Raw genomic sequence first — 23,266 nt, 5'->3', positions numbered from 1 at the left:
CCTGTATAATGTATAGCTAAATCAGCGAGCCGGCCCCTATATAATGTATAGCTAAATCAGCGAGCCGGCCCCTATATAACTGGCCCCTGTATAATGTATAGATAAATCAGCGAGCCGGACCCCTGTATAATGTATAGCTAAATCAGCGAGCCGGGCCCCCTGTATAATGTATAGATAAATCAGTGACCGGCCCCTGTATAATGCATAGTGAGCCGGCCCCTATATAATGTATAGCTAAATCAGCGAGCCGCAACCCTGTATAATGTATAGCTAAATCAGCGAGCCGGACCCCTGTATAATGTATAGATAAATCAGCGAGCCGGCCTCATGTATAATGTATAGATAAATCAGTGACCGGCCCCTGTATCATGTATAGATAAATCCGCGAGCCGGCCCTTAACACTACATTACCCATGAAGCCCAGCGCCAGACCCCGCCCCCAGCGTGACGTCTGCTAACACCGCCCCCAGCGCCATTTTGCGCACTGAGCGCCGGCTCCGGTACCGCTGTTTGCGGAGTCTCCTCCCGCCCGAGTGATTCCTCCAATAGCCGAAGATCTGGTCAGCCCCTGGGCCACCAGAGTGGAACTGGGCCCCGGACACGCAACCTCAACTCTCCCGGCCGCGGATGGCGCTGGATTGTATTTGTTGAGCTGCAGCAGGTGAGCGCGAAACAAGATGGCGGGCGGAGCGGGTCACCACCCCTCCGGCGGGCGGCACCGGCTGTCAGGGAGCGTGGGCAGAAGCGCGGGGTGTCGCTGGCTGAGGGTTATTCGGGGTGGTAGTGGTACAGGGGGTGTACAGGATATCTGGGGCTTATAACGGTTTATCCAGGGTAGGAGGTACCGGGGTTACCGCAGGGTACGGGCTATCTGGGGGGTTTCTGGCGGGGGTTATGGGGTACCGGAAATTATGCAATGTTATTGGGGGTATCTGATGGGGGTTACACAGAGTTTCATTTGAGGGTAATTAATGATTTTCTGGGGGGTTATACAGGGTCATGGGGGGTTAAAGGGTATCCAGGAGTTTACCGAGGGGGATGCCAAGGGGTATAGAGGGTCACTGGGGGGGTTTGTGTGGGGTATCCAGGGGGAGTTTGTGCCGGGTATCCTGGGCTTGCCCGGGGAAGGGGGCAGTTTGTGCTGGGGAATGGGGGAAGTCTGGGCCTGGTATCCGGGTGCTTGCCCACGAAAGGGGGCAGTTTGTGCCTGGTATCCTGGGAGAGGGGGGGCAGTTTGTGCCAGGTATCCGGGGGTTTCCCCGGGGGATGGGGGGCAGTTTGTGCCGGGTTTCCCGGCGGTTGCCGTTCTGCTCTGGGTTTGCCGCTTGCTGCAAATTCTTTCTCTGAGGCGCTTTCTGTCGGGGTCTGCCGGTGACCGGCGAGCGCCTTTGTCGCTGTATTTGATGACCGGTACCCAGCATCCCGTTTACACAGAGCTCGCTGACGTTGGGGGGGGGCACTGGCGGTAATACCAATCAGGCGCCCCCAGCGGTCCCATTGGCCGGTTTTGGCGCCTGACTCCGACCGCGCCGCTTCTTGGAGAGATGTTGGCATTCAGGGCATTGCCCCCATGATGCCCCCATGATGGCTGTTCTGATTCCTGTGCCCGGGGGGGTCAGCTGAAATGTGTTCCGGGGCCCCGCCGTTCGGATGTTTCTATGAGTGAAGGGAGCTGACGGGATCCTCCTCGCCGGGGGCCGTGTCTTCATGGCAAGGTGTCCGTTTCTGTTCCAGGTTCGGGGACGGTGAGGAGTCAGGAGACGAGACAGTCTGGCTCAGAATGAGACAGTTTCCCAGCATGCACTGCGGCACGTCTCCGGTCCTTCGCAGGAGCCCCAGAAGAGAGAGGAGTCCGCTATGCAGTCCTGTCCTGTCCGGGAGTTGCAGGTCCGTCATGGTGGTGCTTGTGGAGCAGTCAGTATGGGTCTGGGGGGGCGTGTCTGACGTTCGCTAGTCTGGGGGGGCAGGGGGCGTCTGACGTTCGCTAGGCTGGGGGGGCAGGGGGCGTCTGTCGTTCGCTAGGCTGGGGGGCAGGGGGCGTCTGTCGTTCGCTAGGCTGGGGGGGCAGGGGGCATCTGTCGTTCGCTAGGCTGGGGGGGCAGGGGGCATCTGTCGTTCGCTAGGCTGGGGGGGCAGGGGGCGTCTGTCGTTCGCTTGGCTGGGGGGGCAGGGGGCGTCTGTCGTTCGCTAGGCTGGGGGGGCGTCTGTCGTTCGCTAGGCTGGGGGGGCAGGGGGCGTCTGTCGTTCGCTAGGCTGGGGGGGCAGGGGGCGTCTGTCGTTCGCTAGGCTGGGGGGGCAGGGGACGTCTGTCGTTCGCTAGGCTGGGGGGGCAGGGGGCGCCTGACGTTCGCTAGGCTGGGGGGGCAGGGGGCGCCTTACGTTCGCTAGTCTGGGGGGGCAGGGGGCGTCTGACGTTCGCTAGTCTGGGGGGGCAGGGGGCGTCTGACGTTCGCTAGTCTGGGGGGGCAGGGGGCGCCTGTCGTTCGCTAGTCTGGGGGGGCGCCTGTCGTTCGCTAGTCTGGGGGGGCAGGGGGCGTCTGTCGTTCGCTAGTCTGGGGGGGGCAGGGGGCGTCTGACGTTCGCTAGTCTGGGGGGGGGTTGCTGGTGCTGAGCGTGTGCATAGATGTATATATTAAGCGTGTTCAGTTATAAATATAATACATGTATGATGTCAGCGGGATGTCTCCCTGCGTGACGCCCCGCGCTGTGAATTCTCATCCTTGGAGAGATCTCTCTCACTCGTGGTTTCCGCTCCCGCAGGCCTCTCACAGAATGACGGGCAGTAACCCCATGTCTCCCGGCTCCAGTGGGGATTTATCCCCCTTTGACCTCTCTGGTGAAATGGGGGAAGCGGCCCCCGGGTCGCCCACTTGTGATGTATTGGATGGGTCCCAGCAGGACACGCCATCGGGACAGAAATGGGACAGTCACACAGAGATTGCGGAACAAGCCAAGCACGTGAGTCTCGCCTCGCCCCGGCCCGGTGTTTGCCGGTGGAGCCGCTCTAATTCCGGGACTTCATCCTGGCGGTTTTGTTTTTTTAGGAAGCCGAGATTGAGAATCGGATCGCTGAATTACGCAAAGAGGGCTTTTGGACTCCTCGGCGTCTCTCCAAGGTCCCCGAGCCCACCAGGCCCAAGGTTCACTGGGACTATCTGTGTGAAGAGATGCAGTGGCTTTCAGCAGATTTTGGGCAAGAACGTCGCTGGAAGAGGGGGGTGGCGAGGAAGGTGAGGCAAACATGGCAGACGTGTCGGTGGAATGGAGATCAGCACCGGGTGCTCTGCCCTGTAATGTGTGGCGGGGCTGCGGGGGGCCGAAATGCGTTTAGAGGGGGAGCTCATGTGATGGGCTGCAGGCTTCTTATGTACAGCATGTGTCGCTGGTTGCGAGGCGCCTGCCATGAGGGGCTTTCATGGGTAGAGTGTCGGGGGTCGCAGGGGTGCTTAAATTCTAACAATGGTTTTAACCCTGTAGGTGGTGCGCATGGTCGCGCGACATCATGAAGAGCTGAAGCAGAAGGAGGAGCGAGCGCGGCGGGAGGAGCAGGCAAAGCTCCGCCGTATCGCCAACTCCATCGCCAAGGAAGTGCGCCAGTTCTGGAGTAATGTGGAGAAGGTATTTGATTTTGTGCGCTGCTAACCATCTCCGGAAGGTTCGCCGTCCTCTTGGGCCACGTCACTCGCTTTGTAATCAGAGGCTCGGAACTTTCCGGAAGCTCTCGTGCATTTATCTATTCCTGTGTGAGTGACACCGGCAGGCTGTCAATGGTCTGCAGTGACCGTCTCGGCATGTACGTGTCCAGAAGAAGGGTGATGGACTCCTTTACTACGGTTAGGGCTTGGGCGTTCTCTTCTCCCCTGTGTCTGTTGACAGCGTTTTCTGCCTGTCTCTTTTTTTTTTTTTTAATCAGGTGGTTCAGTTTAAGCAGCAGTCTCGTCTGGAGGAGAAGCGGAAGAAAGCTCTTGACCTCCAGTTAGATTTCATTGTTGGTCAGACTGAAAAATACTCGGACCTTTTGAGCCAGAGTCTCAGTGAAGCTCTTCCTGCCAGCAAAACCAGTTCCTCTTGCATTGGCTCTTCACAAGGGGGCTCCTTGGGGACCAGTCCCGCTCCTTCGGTTTGCCCAAGAGAAGGTGAGCGTCTGGCTGCGTTGGGTGTAGGATGTTAGATGCCGTTTGAGTGGATATTTCCATGAAATGTTATGGTTGATGCATTGGATGTGCCTGCGGCAAGACCTGGACCTTAAAAGCCAGCAGCGTATCTGCAGGAAGAGCCAGTGTCAGGCTGATGCGTATAGGCATGTAACGGGCAGGTGGGCACTGAAATAACGGGTCGCTGCCTGATGAGGATAGGCATGTAACGGGCAGGCAGGCACTGAAGTAACGGGTCGCTGCCTGATGAGGATAGGCATGTAACGGGCAGGCGGGCACTGAAATAACGGGTCGCTGCCTGATGAGGATAGGCATGTAACGGGCAGGCGGGCACTGAAATAACGGGTCGCTGCCTGATGAGGATAGGCATGTAACGGGCAGGCAGGCACTGAAGTAACGGGTCGGTGCCTGATGAGGATAGGCATGTAACGGGCAGGCAGGCACTGAAGTAACGGGTCGGTGCCTGATGAGGATAGGCATGTAACGGGCAGGCAGGCACTGAAGTAACGGGTCGGTGCCTGATGAGGATAGGCATGTAACGGGCAGGCAGGCACTGAAGTAACGGGTCGGTGCCTGATGAGGATAGGCATGTAACGGGCAGGCAGGCACTGAAGTAACGGGTCGGTGCCTGATGAGGATAGGCATGTAACGGGCAGGCAGGCACTGAAGTAACGGGTCGGTGCCTGATGAGGATAGGCATGTAACGGGCAGGCAGGCACTGAAGTAACGGGTCGGTGCCTGATGAGGATAGGCGTGTAATGGGCAGGCAGGCACTAAAAAAACAGGTCCTTGCCTTGGTTTGTAGGCTTGGATTTGGTAGCTGGTGCCAGAGAATGCTCTCTGTACAGTAACATGGCGCCCGGCCCCTCGGTGCCGCGTTGTATAAGGAGAGACACTCGTTACAGAAAGCGTTTTCTGTATCTACTCGCACGACGCTCCGGGGCTGTCGCTAAAGACTCATCACGTGGCATGTTGGTGTTGTGCATGTTTACTCGGCTCTCGCTGTATGGGCTATGAATGAATGAACGAACGAACATCCCTGCTATCCCTCCCGGGGATCATTGTGCAGTCCCTGGCTGAGGTGAGGAGGTTTTCATGAGACTTCTATTTCTCTGGCAGATGACGATTTTCTGCCTCATGAAGAGGAGGATGATGAGGAGACGATCGAGATGGAGGAGCAGCAGGACGGACACGATGCCGAGAGCCACAGGCTAGAGATTGAGCTCCTGAAACGTGAAAGTGAAGTTCCCTTAGAGGAGCTGCTTCAGAGCCTCCCCCCCGAGATCCTCGAGGAGGAGGACCTAGAGGTATTAGTCCAGGGGGCTCTACTCAAATATTTTACCCTGATGAGGATAGGCATGTAACTGGCAGGCGGGCACACAAATAACGGACGGTGCCTGATGAGGATAGGCATGTAACTGGCAGGCGGGCACACAAATAACGGACGGTGCCTGATGAGGATAGGCATGTAACTGGCAGGCGGGCACACAAATAACGGAACGGTGCCTGATGAGGATAGGCATGTAACTGGCAGGCGGGCACTGATTAACGGGTCGTGCCTGATGAGGATAGGCATGTAACGGGCAGGCGGGCACTAAAAAACAGGTCCTTGCCTTGGTTTGTAGGCTTGGATTTGGTAGCTGGTGCCAGAGAATGCTCTCTGTACAGTAACATGGCGCCCCGGCCCCTCGGTGCCGCGTTGTATAAGGAGAGACACTCGTTACAGAAAGCTTTTTCTGTATCTACTCGCACGACGCGAGTCTTGGCTGTTTTGCATGAACTGAACAAAAATCCCTTTTATCCCTTTTTTTGTTTTTGTCCCTTTTTTGTCCCTAGCTCGGGGCAGAAATGCGGTTAGGCATGTTGTCCGCTGGCGCGGCTTCGAGCTCCGTTTTCTTACTGCTAACTTTCATCCTAACCTTTTTACAGAAAGCGGCCCCTCGTCGTGTGACCCCAGAAGCAGACGAAGATGATGATGAATTCACAGCGAATGAGGAGGAGGGTGCGTTGCTGCCCGGCTGCCCAGCGTTCACAGCGTCCCAGTAACATTCTGCTAACCGTTTTCTCTGTGTCTGTAGCGGAGGATGAGGAGGAGACTATAGCCGCGCAGGAAGAACTCGAGGGGCAACAGGATCACACAGAGGAACTGGATCAGTTGGCCAGAGAAGGTGAGTGCATCCGGGGGCAGGTGGTAGGTGACTGCAGGATCCGCGTCGGTTTTCTTTGTGTCCTCGATTGTTTGGCTCATGTTTCTTGCGTGTTCTTCGCAGGGGAAATGTCTCTAGAAGATCTGCTGAAGAAGTACTCGTGGGTCCATCCTGAGGAGGAGACGCGGGATCCGGATGGCGAGAGTCACGGCTCTGATCAGACATCCGGTAAGTAAGCGTGGAAATGGTACTGGCGCGGCCCCTGGCGGCACCGCGGGGTGTGCGGACCGCTGGGAAATGATTTAAAGGGCTTCGCCGTGTGCCGTGACACGGGCCGGTGGGGCTGCAGGTAATTGTGTATTCCATTCAGGGGGATTCTTTGTACGTGTTGGACAGTCTGACCTCTGAGGGAATGGCTTGCCGGTAAATGCTTGCGTTTGGGCAGAGTCTGCCGCGTTCTTTCTTTGGGGGGCTGCATTCATGTTGATCAGTAACACATCGGCCTTGGTCCTGTGACTGGGCTATGCTCTGCGCATGCTGTCTCTGTGCCTCTCCCTGTCCGCTTTCTATATGGAAGCCGCTCGGCATCTAGCAGAGAAAATCTTTGTACTTTAGAATGAACACAAGCTGCCGATGCCTTCGCTGACGCAACGGTCAGCGGCGGCGAGAACGCGGCTTTAAGGCGTTTGTTACGGATAGGCGTTGTTTGAAGCTCTGCGCTTTGTGTTACTCTGCATTAAACTAGGGCTGCAATTAACGATTATTAAATCGGATAAAAAAACTATATGCAGATTTTATTTAAAATAAGGTAATCAACATGAGAATAAAAAAACTTAACATTTACATTGTGTTATTAACCCTTTGATCTCTCACAATGGCATTTCCCTAATTCTCTTATTTTACTGACATAATAAAAGCTGTCTTTTAAAGGTGCATGAACACACTTCTTGTTTTTATTTCCTTTGATTTGCCACTCTGCCCCCCTGATATGCCTTAATATCCCCCTATATGCCACTGTGCCCCCCCTGATATTCTTTATATCCCCCTATATGCCACTCCACTTCCAGATGTGCCACTCTGCCCCCCAGATATGCCTTATATCCCTATATGCTCTATACCTCCTGTCACAAAAGCCTCCGTGCCATGGGTTCCTAGAGTCACCCTACCCCTCAGTTATTGTTATCCTTTTGTGTGTTAGTAATAAAAATGTATTTTATTATTGCTTTATTTCCTAACCGTTTACACAGCACACTGAGGTCTGGGAGATAATCTAATCATGACAATGTGTATTCCTTATATTAGTGGCGTCTGTGTCCTTTTGTATTGTTAATCCCGTTACTGCCCCTGTTGTCTCTGGGAGGCAGATTAAGGGGGCGGTTTGTATCCCAGTATCTTGTTTTATGTTAATGTGTGCTTTGCTGGATATTTCCAGCCGTCTGTGTCTAAAATCAGTTCGCCTCTTGTTGTACCTGAAGACTAGTCTTGCCTGGTTATTTGGGTACCAGATAGCGATATGCCTTTACTTTGCTTGGGGATATTGCCTACGGATTGCGGGGAACTATTGTCCTGAAGGGAGAAGTCGCTCCTGGTGGAGAGGGACAACCTGAGGTCCCTGGTCGGTCCGTCACACCTCCCTATAAGCCACTATGCCCCTGGTATGCCTTACACAACCCCCCCGATATTCATTATGCCCCCTATCCCATAATCCTTGCTGTCCAGTGGGGGCAGCCGGTGAACTCCCCTGCTTGCCGGCACTTTCGCTAGAGCTTCTATGACTGAGCACTGGAAGGTCATGTGATGCCGGTGCTCAGTCCTAGAAGCCCTGGCGGAAGTGGAGGGCAGAAGCAGAGGCTGTCGGGGCGCATCGCAAGGATCCGGGTCTCCTGCAGCGCAGCGGGGGGTGTTATCCGACCTCCATTTCGACCTCTATTTGCTTCGAAAAAACCCTCCTCTTTGTCGATAAAATCGACTTATCAGTTTCGTCCCTACACTAAACAGTGCAATGAATGCAATATAAATGGCAGAAAGCAGCCTTATCACCATAGCAACCAGTGACTCCATGATTTGGCGTGCGGGCGCTTGGAATTGTTTGTAAGTTGGCGTGATTGGTGTGCTGTTCTCGGACAGGCTCCTCTGGGGAATCTTCGGACTCGGAATCAGAAGGTGTTGAGTGTCTCCTAAAGTCAGAGGAGGATTTTGGGGTTGATCCGATACATCCGGAGGAACCCAAGAAGGAGATCACAGACATCGCAGCCACAGCGGAGTCTCTACAACCAAAAGGCTACACCCTGGCCACCACCCAGGTACCAGAGAAGCAATGGCGCCCGTCACGCTTTCTTCACGGTACTTGATGTTTGCGTGGGTGACCTTTGATTTCTGTGTCATTTAAGGTTAAAACAGCTGTTCCTTTCCTCCTCCGTGGGGACCTGCGTGAATATCAGCACATTGGGCTGGAGTGGCTTGTGACCATGTATGAAAAGAAGCTAAATGGCATCCTGGCAGATGAGATGGGCCTCGGAAAAACCATCCAAACCATCTCTTTGTTGGCTCACCTGGCATGCGAGAGAGGTAAGACTTGTGTCTGGGGTAGAGAGGGAGATAAATCTGGACATATGACTACATCAACTGGTTTTATCCACAGGTAACTGGGGCCCTCATCTGATTATTGTCCCAACTAGTGTCATCTTGAACTGGGAGATGGAACTGAAAAGATGGTGTCCAAGCTTCAAAATTCTCACGTACTACGGATCTCAGAAAGAGCGCAAGCTTAAGAGACAGGTGAGGGATGGAATCCGACCTTCCACTGTAGATGTTTACATTCATGAGTATGTTACATACACACTACTGGACCTGCTCTCTCTAGGAGAGTCACAGTTTGGGAATCCGTGGCCTGATCGGTCTGTCCCCCTCAGGGCTGGACGAAGGTTAATGCTTTCCATGTCTGCATCACCTCCTACAAACTGGTGCTGCAAGATCACCAGGCCTTCCGCAGGAAGAACTGGGTCTACCTTATCTTGGACGAAGCCCAAAATATCAAGAACTTCAAGTCTCAGCGCTGGCAAAGTCTCCTCAATTTCAACAGGTGAGGTTAGAACCCCCCGGATTGCCGGCATGTTACGTTTTGTGCTGTTGGAAATACTCTGAGCGGTTTCTTCCTCTTAGTCAGAGGCGGCTGCTCCTCACTGGGACCCCCCTGCAGAACTCGCTGATGGAGTTATGGTCTCTCATGCACTTCCTGATGCCGCACGTCTTCCAGTCACACCGAGAGTTTAAGGAGTGGTTTTCTAATCCTCTCACCGGCATGATCGAGGGCAGCCAGGAGTACAACGAAGGCTTGGTGCGCAGGCTGCATAAGGTGAGAGGAGCGAGCGGTCCCCGTCTTTAGTCTGACGCGGAACGACCCCGGCGGATAAAACCTCTGAAGAATTTGTTTCGGGAATAACGCCATCTGTGTGGCTCGCTATGTACCGCGTTCTTTGCTTCCCTACAGGTGCTGCGGCCCTTCCTTCTGCGCAGGATTAAGGCAGATGTGGAAAAACAAATGCCCAAGAAATACGAGCACGTCATCTACTGCCGACTGTCCAAGCGGCAGCGCTTCCTCTACGATGACTTCATGGCACAGGCAGCGTGAGTATGAAGGCTGCGCGTGATGCGCTATTACAGCCGGTGGTTTATGTCCCGGTTCACCGCCGAAGGCGGCCCATAGAATTGTTACTGGTTCCTCTTACAACGGGCCCACAACCCGGTCACGCCCCAGAGGAATGGCCACAACCCGGTCACGCCCCAGAGGAATGGCCACAACCCGGTCACGCCCCAGAGGAATGGCCACAAGTTCCCCTTCCTGTTCATGTTGGTAACTCGTTTCTCAGCTTTACGTGGCTGCCATGCTCGAGGGCGCATTTCTTACGCTTCTGTAACCCTTTGCAGGACGAGGGAGACTCTGGCGAGTGGTCACTTCATGAGTGTGATTAACATCCTTATGCAGCTGCGTAAGGTTTGTAATCATCCCAACCTGTTTGACCCGCGTCCGATCCACTCTCCTTTCATAACCAGCACCATCTGCTACAGCGTTCCTTCCCTGGTACTGCGGGCTCTGCAGCGCCATCCTCTTCAGGCAGGTACAGGGCACCGTATGGGGGGGGCAATGGATGGGAGGGGGTATTTTTTCAGCTTACACAGCGGGGTTGGTAAAAGTATAAACCTTGGCTGCTGTTACTATGACGGAAGGTTTATTGACTTGTCACACGATCGGGAGGGATGGTGGCAATTTATCAGCTTGGCCGTGGGCCAGGTAAAGGGGCCGTGAGCATGGGGCGGCCAGCATTCGTCTTTGGTTGAGAGTGGATTTTGGAACTGGTTTGTAGATGAGGTTATTTCAGGGAGCTTGCGGGGAACGCGTTGGGGCAGCCGCTTACCTGTGGGGCTCTTGCAATGTTAACTTCCATCCTTGTTTTGCCCCCGCAGCATGTGGAGATGTCCATGTTTGATCTGATCGGCTTGGAAGGCCGCGTGAGTCGCTACGAGAGCGACGTTTTCTTGCCACAGTACAAGCCCACTCGCTCCCTAATCCAGGAGATCGCAGACTCTCCTGAGCCTCCCCCGCGGCCGCGGCCCCTCAGGATGAAGGTGAACCGGTAAGTAAAAGCCTGTGCCGGGCGAGGGTCTCTGTGGGGTTGTGGTTCGGAGCGGTTCTCACGTTATGACCCTGTGTTAGGATGCACCAGCCGGTCGCTAAGCCTGACCCTCGCACGGTGGTTGTGGTGAACAGTTCCCGTCCGGTGCAGAAGCCTCCGGCGCAGGCGTCCTCGATTTCTCCTCCTCAGCAGCCTCCAGCCTCATTGCCTCCCGTTCCTACCGCGGCAGCCGGAGCCTCCGGACCCGTTCAACACCAAGTGTCTGTGCCAGGTGAGCCGAGGGTCGTCGCTCGGGGACCACCTTCATGTTTTTAGACCGTCTTTGATAAGGCGGATGCAAGTTTTGCTCTTAATGCACCTAATCTGTAAATTGACCCTTTCACGGCCATTGGTTTTTCCTACTAAATCCTGTAGCTGTTTACCGTTTTCCCTGTTAAATCGCGATTCCCGTTTCCGTGTTTCATGGTCTGCGTCGATGTTAAGATAGGTGGTACGCGTCGCATCCGCATGAATGGCAGGACCCAAGCTTTTCCCAGCAGGACATTGCCCAAAGCATCACATTGCCTCCGCCACCGGTTTGCCGCCTTCCCTCTTGGTGCCACATGCACCCGTCCATCCACGTGATTCATCAGACCGGCCACATTCTTCCATCGCTGCGGGGGCCGGTTCTGGTGCTCACGTACCCATTGTAGGCGCTTTCGGCAGGGGACAGCATGGGCTCCCTGACTGGTCTGCGGCAACAAACTGCGATGCTCTGTGTGTTCTGACGCCTTTGTATCAGAACCAGCAGTTGCTCATCTGTTGGCTCTGGCCCCACGGACCTGCCTTCGCGACACGCGCACACACGCATCAATGAGCCTCGGCCGCCCGTCTCTTTTCCTTCCTTGGACCCCTTTTGGTAGATGCAGACGGGGACCCCCCACAGGAGCTGCAGTTTTGGAGTTGCTCAGACCCGGTTGTCGAGTCATCACGTTTTGGCCCTCGTCAAAGCCGCTCAGATCCTTACGGTGTCCCTTTTTCCTGCTTCTAACGCAACAATTTCGGGGATGAAATGTCCACTCGCTGCGTAATATATCCCCCCCCCGACAGGCGCCATGATAATGAGATTATCCGTGTTATTTCCATCACATTGTATATGATGTTGGCTGATTGGGATGTATAGAGCATGTGTATCTATATATGTATGTATGTGGATATATATATATAATATACTACTACGTCCGTGGGAGTGTTAAGGGGTTAAAGAACCCCCGCAGGTACTCCTTCCAGTGATCGTTGGTCTTTGGATTGGTAGGACGAGCCGCCGCTAATACATGCTGCTTTTGTGTTTCCCCTCGCCGCAGCGGCCCCTGTGGTTCAGTCTCCTCCTGGGCCCGTATCTGTGAGTCCGATGTCCGCAGGACTGGTGAAACCCATCTCGCTGCCTGCGTCCCAGCCTGGGCACAGCGCCCCCCAGAGGCTCATCCTCACCCCCGATATGCAGGCCAGACTACCATGTGAGTATTCCCAGTGCAATGATTTGATTCCAGGGGTTCTGGTTCCGACCGGCCCGCCGCTATTGCCGCTTGAGGGATAGGCGACCTTACGCGGCGTGTTCGTAAGCGTGTGGGGCGTGACGGCGTGTCCAGCGGGTGGCCTCACGTGGGCCGTTTATTGGCCGCTAGCCTTAAAGCGCCAGGACTGATTTCTAATACCTCGTTCATGGCAGGGGCTCAGGGGCCAATTCGCTCCTTGTTTATTTCAGGTGGTTTGAGTTGATTTTTATAAGTGTATAATCCAGAGGAAGTCCTGAATTGTCCTCTGGTTTATAGCCTAACAACCTCAAATAGAACTTTTTAAGATGGGGCTTCTCTCTAACCGATCGCTGTTGATCTCTCAGCTGGAGAAGTCATCACGCTCTCCCAGTTGGCGTCCCTGAGTGGACGTCCTCAAGTTCCTGCTGCCACGAAGCCACTCACTCTGCAGCTACATGGGGGAAAACTCACCCTGAGTGGAGCTCAGGTTAGACAGCTGGTCCCTGGGCAACATCGACCGGTTCAGGGTGAGTCACTTTGCCTCTCTATTACCGGGCAGAGCCTGGCTTTGCTGGTAACGTCCGGTTAACGTCTCTGCGGCTTTTAACGAGTTCTTTGTCTCGCAGGCAATGTCCTTCACTTGGTGTCTTCGGGGGGTCAGCACCATCTGTTAAGCCAGCCGGCCCAGCTCGCTCTGATACAGGCCTTGGCTCAGCAGGCTGCAGCGTCGGCCCCCTCAGTCTCTCCGCAGATGGGGCAGGGAAGTGGGGCAGCCCAGCTTGGAGTTCAGACAGTGTCCTTGCAGTCCCTGCCCCACTCATTGCTGACGGGTGCCGGCATCCCTGCGGCGAGCGCATCAGTCATTCCGCCACCCGGGCAGGGTAAGTGTAAAATACTGGTGGCTAGCACTGCGAAGGTCAAATCCCGATAGCAAATGTGAAATCCTCGGCTCTGATGGCGACTAATGGGAGACGGGCAAATATCTAATAGACGGGCAGGGGTATAAGTCCGAAACGCAAGAGGGGTAAGCAACCCAAAAGTAAAGGAGTCCCTGTGAACCAGCATGTGCTCTCCGAAGCGGACGAGGAGAGGCACGCAAGCTCCTTTTCTCTGCCTCCTAGGATATAAACCGCTTGTCCACGCTAAGTGAAAAAGCGCCAGCGCTTCTGCTCTTTCCCCTCTATCTTAACCACCTCTCCTTTCAGTATCCGCTCCAGGCTTGGTGAAGATTGTGGTGAGACAGGCAGCTCGAGAGACGTCGGCCCCTCCACCCCGTCCTCTTCTACGCGTCGCACAGTCCACGCTCACCGAAAACGCGAGCGCATGCGCTGGAATCGGGGAGAGAAGCGGTATGTGGAGGGCTCTGTAACTAATGAGAAATCATGGCTGCTCGATCTGTCTCATCGCGTAGCGGAGAGTAAAGGGCCTGCGGGGGTCGTGTGACTTGTAGTGACGGCACCTCGTGGCTGCGCGTGGTAATAAGGTGTTGTGTTTTTTCTGCAGTGCCGGTGGTTGCCACCTCTTCTGTCTCGCTGGCTTCCAGTTCTGTTCTTATGGTGTCCAGCCCTGCACCAAGATTCCCGTGTCAAGCTCCAAGTCCTGTTCCCAGTCATAACAATCATGCTGTGGCCCTCGGTGCAGAGGGTTCACCTGGCGTGGCCCTACGCCTTCTCACCACGGCCACGTCTGCTGCCCTTCAGATAACCAACCACCGCTCCTCTCCCCCGAGTCACTCCCAGAGTCCTGTCCTTCCAAACTGCTCTCCGGCGCAGAGCGCTGGCCTCTCTAATTGCAGCCCTTGTCAACTGGTGACTCAAGACTCGACCCTGGATGCCAGCGCTGCTTCAAATGGGATTGGTCCAAATGGGGCTCCCCCACCCCAAAGCGCAGCATCGCAAGACCCCAAAGAGTCCGTTAACACTCAGAGCCTATCACAATGTGTTCCTGCTAGCAGCTCCGGCAGCAGCCCCTCACTCAGTGCTCCGACTCCCAGTCCCTCCTCGAATCACGCTGTCAATTTACCCAAACTGACCTCTTCCTCGTACAGCCTCAGCCTGGTTCCTGCCCTTCTTGCAAACTCTGCCGCCTCCACCAGCTCTATGCCTGCTCGCTTCCTCACCAGCCCGGTGTCTCTCCTCACACTCTCCCCTTTACCCACTACCACTGGTGCTAGCACCCCCCTCATCTACACTCACGCCAGCGCTAATGCGCTTCCACCAATCGCCCATCAAGCGTCCCCTTTTCCAGCCGCTACGATATCTGCCCCTCAGGCCTCTGTGCCACCGCCGCCCATGCCTTCAACAGCTCCTCAGGCCACTTTGTTGGCTTCTGGCCTTTCCTCATTGGTTCACCACTCCCCAGTGGTCTCTGTTCCAACCCTTACCCAGCCCCCTGTTCCTGTGGCCCCTGCTAGTCCTGTGACACCAAGTCTCGCCCCAGCTATCCCCATGACCCCAGCATTGGCACCTACTCAGGTTTCTGTATCCCCCACCCTGCTCCCTGCCCAAGCCCCTTTGCCTGCTCCTGTGGCCCCAGTCCCTCTACAAGCTCTGGCTGCACCTTCACCTCTCCCACTGCCTACCCTCGCTGCTTCCATCTCTGTTCCCTTCTCTTTGCTGGCCGCCTCAGCACCTGAAACTCTTCCTTCACTTGTGTTGTCTACCCAGCTGCCTTCAATGAGCACCTCGGCTACTGCCCCTTCTGCCCTACTGCCTGCTGTGGCAGCACCCGCCTCTCTTCCGTTGTTGGCTTGCTCAGATACTGCACCTTTGTCCCTGTCTCTCCCCTTGCCTAGGCTTTCCGTCTCCCTCCCTCTCTCTACCACCATTCCGGTACTTGCAACAACGTCTGCGTCCAGCTCTCTCCCTGTGCTGGCGTCGGGCTGCGACCCTGCTCCCTTAGCCACGCTGGCAGCTCCCATTTGTACCCCTCAGCCTCCAACCTCTGCCCCCCCAGCCTTGCCTGCCCCTCGTTCTGTTTCTTTGACAAGCATTTTAAATCGCCCACCAGTTTCCTCTGTACCCGTTTGCTTGCCTTCCCTCACTACTACAACAGCGCCTACCCGCCTGCCCTCGTTGGCAGCTTCACCAGTGGCTCGTCTGCCATCACCGTCAGTCACTGTATCAACTCACCTGCTGTCGTTGGCTGCCCCTGCTTCTGTGCCCCTGCCTGTCCTGGCCTCTTCTGCGCCCCTGCCTGTTCTGGCCTCCTCTGCTTCTGCGCCCCTGCCTGTCCTGGCCTCCTCTGCTTCTGCGCCCCTGCCTGTCCTGGCCTCCTCTGCTTCTGCGCCCCTGCCTGTCCTGGCCTCCTCTGCCTCTGCGCCCCTGCCTGTCCTGGCCTCCTCTGCCTCTGCGCCCCTGCCTGTCCTGGCCTCCTCTGCCTCTGCGCCCCTGCCTGTCCTGGCCTCCTCTGCCTCTGCGCCCCTGCCTGTCCTGGCCTCCTCTGCCTCTGCGCCCCTGCCTGTCCTGGCCTCCTCTGCCTCTGCGCCCCTGCCTGTCCTGGCCTCCTCTGCCTCTGCGCCCCTGCCTGTCCTGGCCTCCTCTGCCTCTGCGCCCCTGCCTGTCCTGGCCTCCTCTGCCTCTGCGCCCCTGCCTGTCCTGGCCTCCTCTGCCTCTGCGCCCCTGCCTGTCCTGGCCTCCTCTGCCTCTGCGCCCCTGCCTGTCCTGGCCTCCTCTGCCTCTGCGCCCCTGCCTGTCCTGGCCTCCCCTGCCTCTGCGCCCCTGCCTGTCCTGGCCTCCCCTGCCTCTGCGCCCCTGCCTGTCCTGGCCTCCCCTGCCTCTGCGCCCCTGCCTGTCCTGGCCTCCCCTGCCTCTGCGCCCCTGCCTGTCCTGGCCTCCCCTGCCTCCATTGCTTTTCAGAGTGTCCTTCCTTCTTTAGCCTCTACCCCAGCTTCAACTAGTGCCATCTCCTTAGTTACCCCCGTTTTAGCTCCTGTATCATCATCCTCAGCCGCTCTGAACCAGACGAATACCGCCACGTCCTCTGCCATTTCCGCCCCGGTGTCGCTCTCCATCCAGGATCCCCCATTATCTCTGTCCGTGGCTGGCCCTCCTTCTGTCAGCGTGACTCTCAGTACAGCCGCAGAAGCGGACACGTTGCTGGACGCAGACGGCTTCCGCTCAACATGTGCTACTACAGTTCCTGCCTCTGTTAGGACCCGCCGGCAGCCGCCTCCGCCGCCCCGGTCTCCATTCTATCTGGTGAGTGCCGCTAGGGCTGGGATAAACGTTGCAGGGAGGGATTTTTACCTGTATGGATTAGGGTTGTGGGGTTTGGTGGTGCGCCTGTATGGTTTAGTGTTGTAGTCATGGCTGCCAGCCCCCTGTATGGATTAGGGTTGTGGGGTTTGGTGGTGCGCCTGTATGGTTTAGTGTTGTAGTCATGGCTGCCAGCCCCCTGTATGGATTAGGGTTGTGGGGTTTGGTGGTGCGCCTGTATGGTTTAGTGTTGTAGTCATGGCTGCCAGCCCCCTGTATGGATTAGGGTTGTGGGGTTTGGTGTGCCTGTATGGTTTAGGGTCGTAGTCATGGCTGCCAGCCTCCTGTATGGATTAGGGTTGCGGGGTTTGGTGTGCCTGTATGGTTTAGGGTCGTAGTCATGGCTGCCAGCCTCCTGTATGGATTAGGGTTGCGGGGTTTGGTGTGCCTGTATGGTTTAGGGTCATAGTCATGGCTGTTAACACGCTGCGTGTTTGTGTGGAATCGCGTAGCAGAGAGTAGTGTCAGTGGGGCTTGTTTCATGCATGCTCTAAATGCTTGTTTTAGGAGCCTGTGGAGGAGCGGCGGCGCAGGCAGAAGGTGGGGCGCTTGGACAGGATCTTCAGAGTGAACGAGCAGCGTTGCGGCCTTGCTCCGGTCTACGGCACAGAGGTTCTCCGGTTCTGCACCCTGCCTGATGTCCATTGGAGCCGTCGGTTTGCGAGCGGCCGTTCTGCGCCCCGGGATCTCTACGATTACTGGCTTCAGACAGATGCCTTGAGAGAGAGCGTCCTCTCCCCGCAGCAGCGGCTGGAGCAGCTGGAGCCGCTCGTAGACAGGTATACGGAGTTACCGTGGCTTTCACGCCATCCGCCAGAACCAGATCCCCCTCTGGCCGTAGTCGGTGGAGGGCGAGCGGGTTACACCACGAGAGGCATGTGAAGCTTTTCATGCTGCCGTAGAGCTCAGGGATTCTTCTGCTCGGAGCCGGGTTTGGCGCCTCGGACGCCGTTTCTTTTTGTTTCGATGGAACGCGGCTCTTCTGAGACGGGCGCAGCGCCTGGTTTGGATGGATAGCGGGATCCGCACGAGTCCCTCTGCCGCTGTGGAGTCTGTCAGTAACCCCTCTGCCCTGTTTTCAGGTTTATCTTCGCTATGCCTCCCGTGGAGGCTCCTCTGATCAGTCTGCACACCTCTCACCCGCCGCCATCGCTGCTTCTGCAAGAGTCTGTCTTCAAAGAGACCCTGTACAGGGAGCTGACGCCGCGCACGCGCTGCCTCCATCGGATTGTTTCCAACATGAGGACGCAGTTTCCCGACTTGCGGCTCATCCAGTATGATTGTGGTGAGTAAAAGGAGCTGCCGGCCGTGGGGGTTCTTGATATGCTGTCGCTGTGTGGCCCCTGGGTGGGTTTTGGTGAGGTGTTTGCAGAAAGACCGCTCCTGCAAGGATTTCTGAGCCGGCTCATCGACATGTCAGGACTGTCCTGGAAAAGTGGTGCGTTGTCGCTAAGCGTGCGCCCCTGGCTATCCCCTTCGATTGGCCTAAACTCTGAGCAGCCGCCGTTTTACTTCCCCGGGGCCGACGTGTCCTGTCGGTGTAATGTCCGTCTGTCCTGACGTCTTGTCTCTTCCTGCAGGGAAACTGCAGACTTTGGACCGTTTGCTGCGTCAGTTGAAGTCCGGAGGCCACAGAGTCTTAATCTTCACACAAATGACGCGGATGTTGGACGTCCTGGAGCAGTTCCTAAATTATCACGGACACATTTACCTGCGGCTTGATGGATCCACGCGAGTGGAACAGCGTCAGGTAGCCTCATAAAGCAGCTACAGAGTCGGTTGCCGCCTGGAGCCGCACCATAAACCCTGTCTCCACGAATGGTCCTGATGGAGACTAGCTGAAGCTCATATTCTTTTTACAGCTTTGGGGACCTCCGAGGTCTGCAGACGGCAATAATACGTCTCTTCCCCTTCCACTAATGACGTCTCTCTCTGTATCAGGTCCTCATGGAGCGCTTTAACATGGACAGGCGTATCTTCTGCTTCATTCTCTCCACGCGCAGCGGAGGAGTTGGCGTCAATCTTACGGGGGCAGATACGGTTATATTTTACGACAGCGACTGGAACCCGACCATGGATGCCCAGGCTCAGGATCGCTGCCACCGCATCGGGCAGACCCGGGATGTGCACATTTACAGGTCAGCACGCGGCTTCTCGTGGCGAGTCCAGCGTGTTGCGCGCATGTTGCCCGGTCACAGACTGCTGTCGTTTGCAGCTACGGCTACTTGTGCCGATCGCTGAAGCAGCGGTCTAAAAGGAACTGTCTCTCAGGATGCTGTTATAAGCTCACGTCTTGTGTACAGCCTTTCAAAGAGAATACAAATGCTGCGTGGCTCATCAGCCTCTGCGTGTGTTGGCCTTGCCGGTCGGTGCATGCGCATGTCTCTGCTTCTCCCCCATTTGGTGTTTTTCCTGCGCTGCGGCTCATGTTCTGCAGCATCTTGGCTTATGTTGCTTTGATGGCTCTTCGTAGGCTTGTGAGCGACCGTACCGTAGAGGAGAATATCCTGAAGAAGGCTCAGCAGAAGCGCATGCTCGGAGACCTTGCGATCGAAGGAGGAAACTTTACCACGGCCTACTTTAAGCAGGTTGGTCCTGCTGCTTGTAAAATCTGTCATGGCGTCTTTCTGCCTGCGAGATGGCACCACGCTGGCCAGACACTAATATATTCGCTCGTGATTTCCAGCAAACAATCCGCGAGCTGTTTGACATGGAGGACGCACCGAGCAAGGAGATCGAAGCAGCGGCCACTTCTCCCGAACGAAGCGTAGAGGATGGTGGCACAGCGCGAACCTCGCAAATCTTGGAACAGGTACAAGACTGCCACAAACTGAGCCTGGCTCTTTAACATGCGCTGCCGCTCTTACAGCCACAGCACTGCTATAACCGAGAAGCCACCGGCAGGTTTCTTACGCTCTTAGATTGAGACGAGGACCTCCAGCGGCTGCCCGCTTTGCCTCAATGCGCTCTAATGCTCTGCGATGGGCAGGCGGTGTGTTGAATTGGTCGTGATTTGGGGCTGTACTGTGGGTGCGTTGCCATTATACTGTGTGTTTAATACGGGGGGACTGGTTAATGAGACTGGGGGTTTCTCATCTCCGGCGGATCTCTCTTGCAGGCCCTGTGCGGTGCCGAGGATGAGGAGGACAAACTTGCTGCCTCTCTGGTCCGTGCAGAACAAGTTGCGGATCTGGCAGAGTTTAATGAAAACGCGCCACTAGAACCGGAGGAAGAGGAGCAGAGCCGAGTGGAGCAGGAGATAACGGCGCTGGTCGAGCAGGTAACCCCAGCTGCTGCGTGGCAGGAGTCGCATACGTTTAGCCCGTTTTTTCTAGTTTGGGATAAATCTTTTTTCCTGCTCGAAGTACGAGATGCGCAACCTTAAATTTATGAATGATAAAGGCCTCCCGTTTGTTAAAATTGTCGGTAAAAGTGATGGCCCTTGGCTTAAAAATCTTTGATATAAAGAAAATATTCCTTAAATATGTCCAATATAATTAAGCAGACGATATAAGTGTGTTAAATATGAACAGCAGCAATTATTCTGTTATCCTGATTTCCTTAGTATGTTAAATACTTTTACCTACAGTTTAAATAAAAAAAGGAAAATGCAAAAATACAGAATTTGAGAGAAAAAAACATTTTCTCCCAGAGTAACTTCCAAAAACACAGGGTGCTCTCTAAGAGCGAGGAGCGGCTGTCTGAACCCTCATATCTTGGCCCAAGAGACACAGATCTGTACTCGTTGGGCAGTCTGGATGCTAGAAGAAAGAGTTCAGGACAATGAACCGCAGACAGGTCCCCGAATGACCGGCTTAGTCTTCGGCTCTTGGTTGCTCAGTTGGCTTTGATGAGGGACATGTAAGCTAGGTGGTGATGGGTATTTGGAGACGCCTGGGGTATTGGGGATAGCGGCAGGAAATTGGGACGAGGCAAGATGAAAAGCCGAGGGCTCCTGATGTCTTGCGGATGTTGGGCTGGGTGACTTCATGACGTGACTCTTTTTTTACAGCTGACCCCCATTGAAAGGTACGCAATGTATTATCTGGAGGCCTCTTTAGAAGACGTCAGCAGAGAGGAATTGAAACAAGCAGAGGTATTGTACATCTTATCTGCCTGTCTCTTTCTTCATCGCATCTTTTCATCAGTCGCTAAGTTTCTGAATGAATTGTTCTCATAGGAGCAAGTAGAAGCTGCTCGAAAGGACCTGTATATGGCTAAAGACGATGGTGGACATTATCCCGAAGAGAGGTGGGAAGAGGAGTCCAAGAAAGTCCGCAAGGTGCGAGCCCCTCCCCCTCCAAGGACCCCAGGAGAGCGTATTGGTGTCCGTATGAGTGAGAGACTGCGCGGAGGTCGACTGCTTGATGCTGCGGACGCTGACAACCCAGTTGTACATGAGACTAGCGCATTAGTCCAAGAGTGTGTTCAAGGCGACACTCTCCAACAAGATCCGTTAAAGCCACCAGACAGAGACTTTCTGGATCCAAGTGTCTTCTGTGGCTCGTCGGAAAGTCAGACCCTGCCAGAGCATCTGTTGCCACAGTCTACAACTCCCGTTACTCAACCTCAGGAGATTGCCGACCCTGAAGTTGATGACTCCACACAGGAGGACTATGGACGAGAGACTGTGGTCTCAGATGTTGAAAGACAACCTGTGCCAAATGTTGTGACCACCGTAAGTAGCTCGTCCATCTGTGTCTCCCAGGGGGAGGAAAGCATTGCACCTCGCACGCCACGCAGGAAAGTGACTGCAGACTGTGAGATCCTGCTGGCTGGAGCTGGGGACAGCTCCCCTACCGCAAAGGTGCTCAGAAGACTGCCAGGGCGCCTGGTTACCGTGGTTCAGGATCGTCCACTTAACCGCCAGAGCCGTGGGAGAACTCAGAGGTCTGCGGCAGAGAGGGGAGCTCAAAGTCCTCCTCCAGATCTCCAGTCCGATGAAACCTCAGACACTGGAAGTCCCCCTCCAAAGAGAAAGAGAGGGAGACCTCCGAAGGCGCGAACAGATCAGTCTCCTCCTCCTGCATCACTTGATATTCTCCCTACAGTCTCGTCCTCTCCCGAGATGGGATCTTCTTCCCAGGAAACCTCTCCTGAGTTGGGAAGCCGAGTGTCTGGCAGTCCAAAGCCACGCTCCAGATTTAACTCCGAAAGCGAGAGTGGTTCTCCTAACGAGAAACGGAAGAGGGGAAGGCCTCCAAAAAGAAGAGATGGTTCGGTAACTTCTGTGGTTACTTCAGCTGCTGAGAGTCCCGCACCGGACGCACTCTCTCTCGCAGACACGGTGTCCACTCCCAGTCTTGTTAGACTTGACCACAAGGAGGATTCTGAGTCTGCGATATCTGGACATGGCCATCTCGTTGCAGATGTTAGCATTCCTAGTGCTGCTTCAGACATTCCTCAAGAAGGTGCTGGTAGCAGTGGAGCGGACGAGCCCCCAACCCCATCAAAGCGTAAACGTGGCCGTCCACCGAAGCCCTCCGCATCCAAAGGGGTCGCTAGTCCTTTGCACAATGATAAAGCAGACAGTTCTCCGGACAGGTCCCCCAGCCCCCATGTCACACGGACCCCTGTAAGGCAAAAGGGTAAACCATTGAAAACTGGAACTTCTAAGGACAGAGTGCACTCGCATCCCCCTCCGGACACGGACTCCTCCTCGGGGGCAGAGGAGCTGCCTGTTAGGACTCCTTTTACGCGTAGTGCCAGTACCCGTTTGCAGCCCACCCAGACGCCACACGAAACCACTCCACGCCCCGGCTTGGCTCCTAAAACCCCCAGAGGACGTTCTCCCCGGGCTGTCCCAGTTCACGAGAGACCTTCCACAAAAAGGCGAAAGCCTCCCGCCGTCGGCTCCCCCAGCCCGCCCTCCTCTTCTCCCCATGGCAGTTCCAGTGAAAGGCAAGCTGTGGGGGGCAGGAAGCGTCCTTGTCCCCCAGCAGAGCGTGTCCTGCGAAGCTCCCTCACAGCCAGCCCGGCCAGTAACACTCGCTCCTTGCGTCCGCTGCCCCCGCTTCACAATTCTCCCAGCAGCCACAGAGGCAGGAAAGCAAAGACGTGAGGGAGCGACGGGTGTCACCTGGCTGCGTTTCACCCCGAGTCACTGGAGGTGCAGGCAACACGAACTCCTACTGGCTGCCCCTGGCCGTGGTGGGGCAGGTTCTGTGGAGTCACTGCCCCAAATGTGTTCTGCAGGCCTGTGGCCCCAAAACTGAGAAATAACCACAATCTATGCAAGAGGATGGAGAAAAGCCCGAGGGAAACTGAGTTTGTGTTAAAATGTGTTGGGGATATGGGGCCCGTGGAGTGGGAGCGGGGGTCTGTGGATCCGCATGCGGAGCCCGGGAGCAGATGTTTGGCCGTGTTTCTGCACGAGTCCTTGTAATTCTTTCATGACAATAAAGTGTTAAGTAAAACGAGCAGAGCCTGATGTGCCCTCTGTTGGGGCTGCTTTCTAACATGCTCTTTAAATGAGAGCAGATCGATGGGTGTCACCTGAGAGACGCGCGCAGTTAGGGTGTCACCTGCGGGAGTCCCCTGTTTGCTTTGCCTGTGAGAAAC

At 55.5% G+C, this 23,266-nt stretch overlaps 1 protein-coding gene across 1 annotated transcript; it reads left to right on the top strand.

Moving 5' to 3' along the window:
- The first annotated feature begins 476 nt into the window (after window positions 1-476).
- Window positions 477-23,124, top strand: SRCAP (Snf2 related CREBBP activator protein). Its single transcript, XM_053472078.1, has 33 exons — window positions 477-661; window positions 1,735-1,887; window positions 2,761-2,958; window positions 3,045-3,230; window positions 3,478-3,618; window positions 3,914-4,136; window positions 5,274-5,461; window positions 6,084-6,156; window positions 6,233-6,322; window positions 6,425-6,529; window positions 8,429-8,604; window positions 8,692-8,869; window positions 8,943-9,079; window positions 9,214-9,383; window positions 9,464-9,656; window positions 9,792-9,928; window positions 10,229-10,415; window positions 10,766-10,935; window positions 11,016-11,206; window positions 12,279-12,431; window positions 12,815-12,976; window positions 13,076-13,330; window positions 13,655-13,798; window positions 13,953-16,648; window positions 17,213-17,484; window positions 17,788-17,990; window positions 18,286-18,455; window positions 18,647-18,843; window positions 19,179-19,293; window positions 19,392-19,517; window positions 19,824-19,985; window positions 20,718-20,801; window positions 20,886-23,124. The coding sequence occupies exons 2-33, from the start codon at window positions 1,858-1,860 to the stop codon at window positions 22,764-22,766; spliced, it is 9,393 nt and encodes a 3,130-aa protein (XP_053328053.1). The 5' UTR covers window positions 477-661; window positions 1,735-1,857; the 3' UTR covers window positions 22,767-23,124.
- Window positions 23,125-23,266: the final 142 nt, after the last annotated feature.

Source organism: Spea bombifrons, chromosome 7, assembly GCF_027358695.1.
Source record: "Spea bombifrons isolate aSpeBom1 chromosome 7, aSpeBom1.2.pri, whole genome shotgun sequence".
NCBI classification, from domain to species: Eukaryota; Metazoa; Chordata; class Amphibia; order Anura; family Pelobatidae; genus Spea; species Spea bombifrons.
Note: the sequence above shows the minus strand (reverse complement) of the source record. Positions and strands in the feature narration are given on the sequence as shown.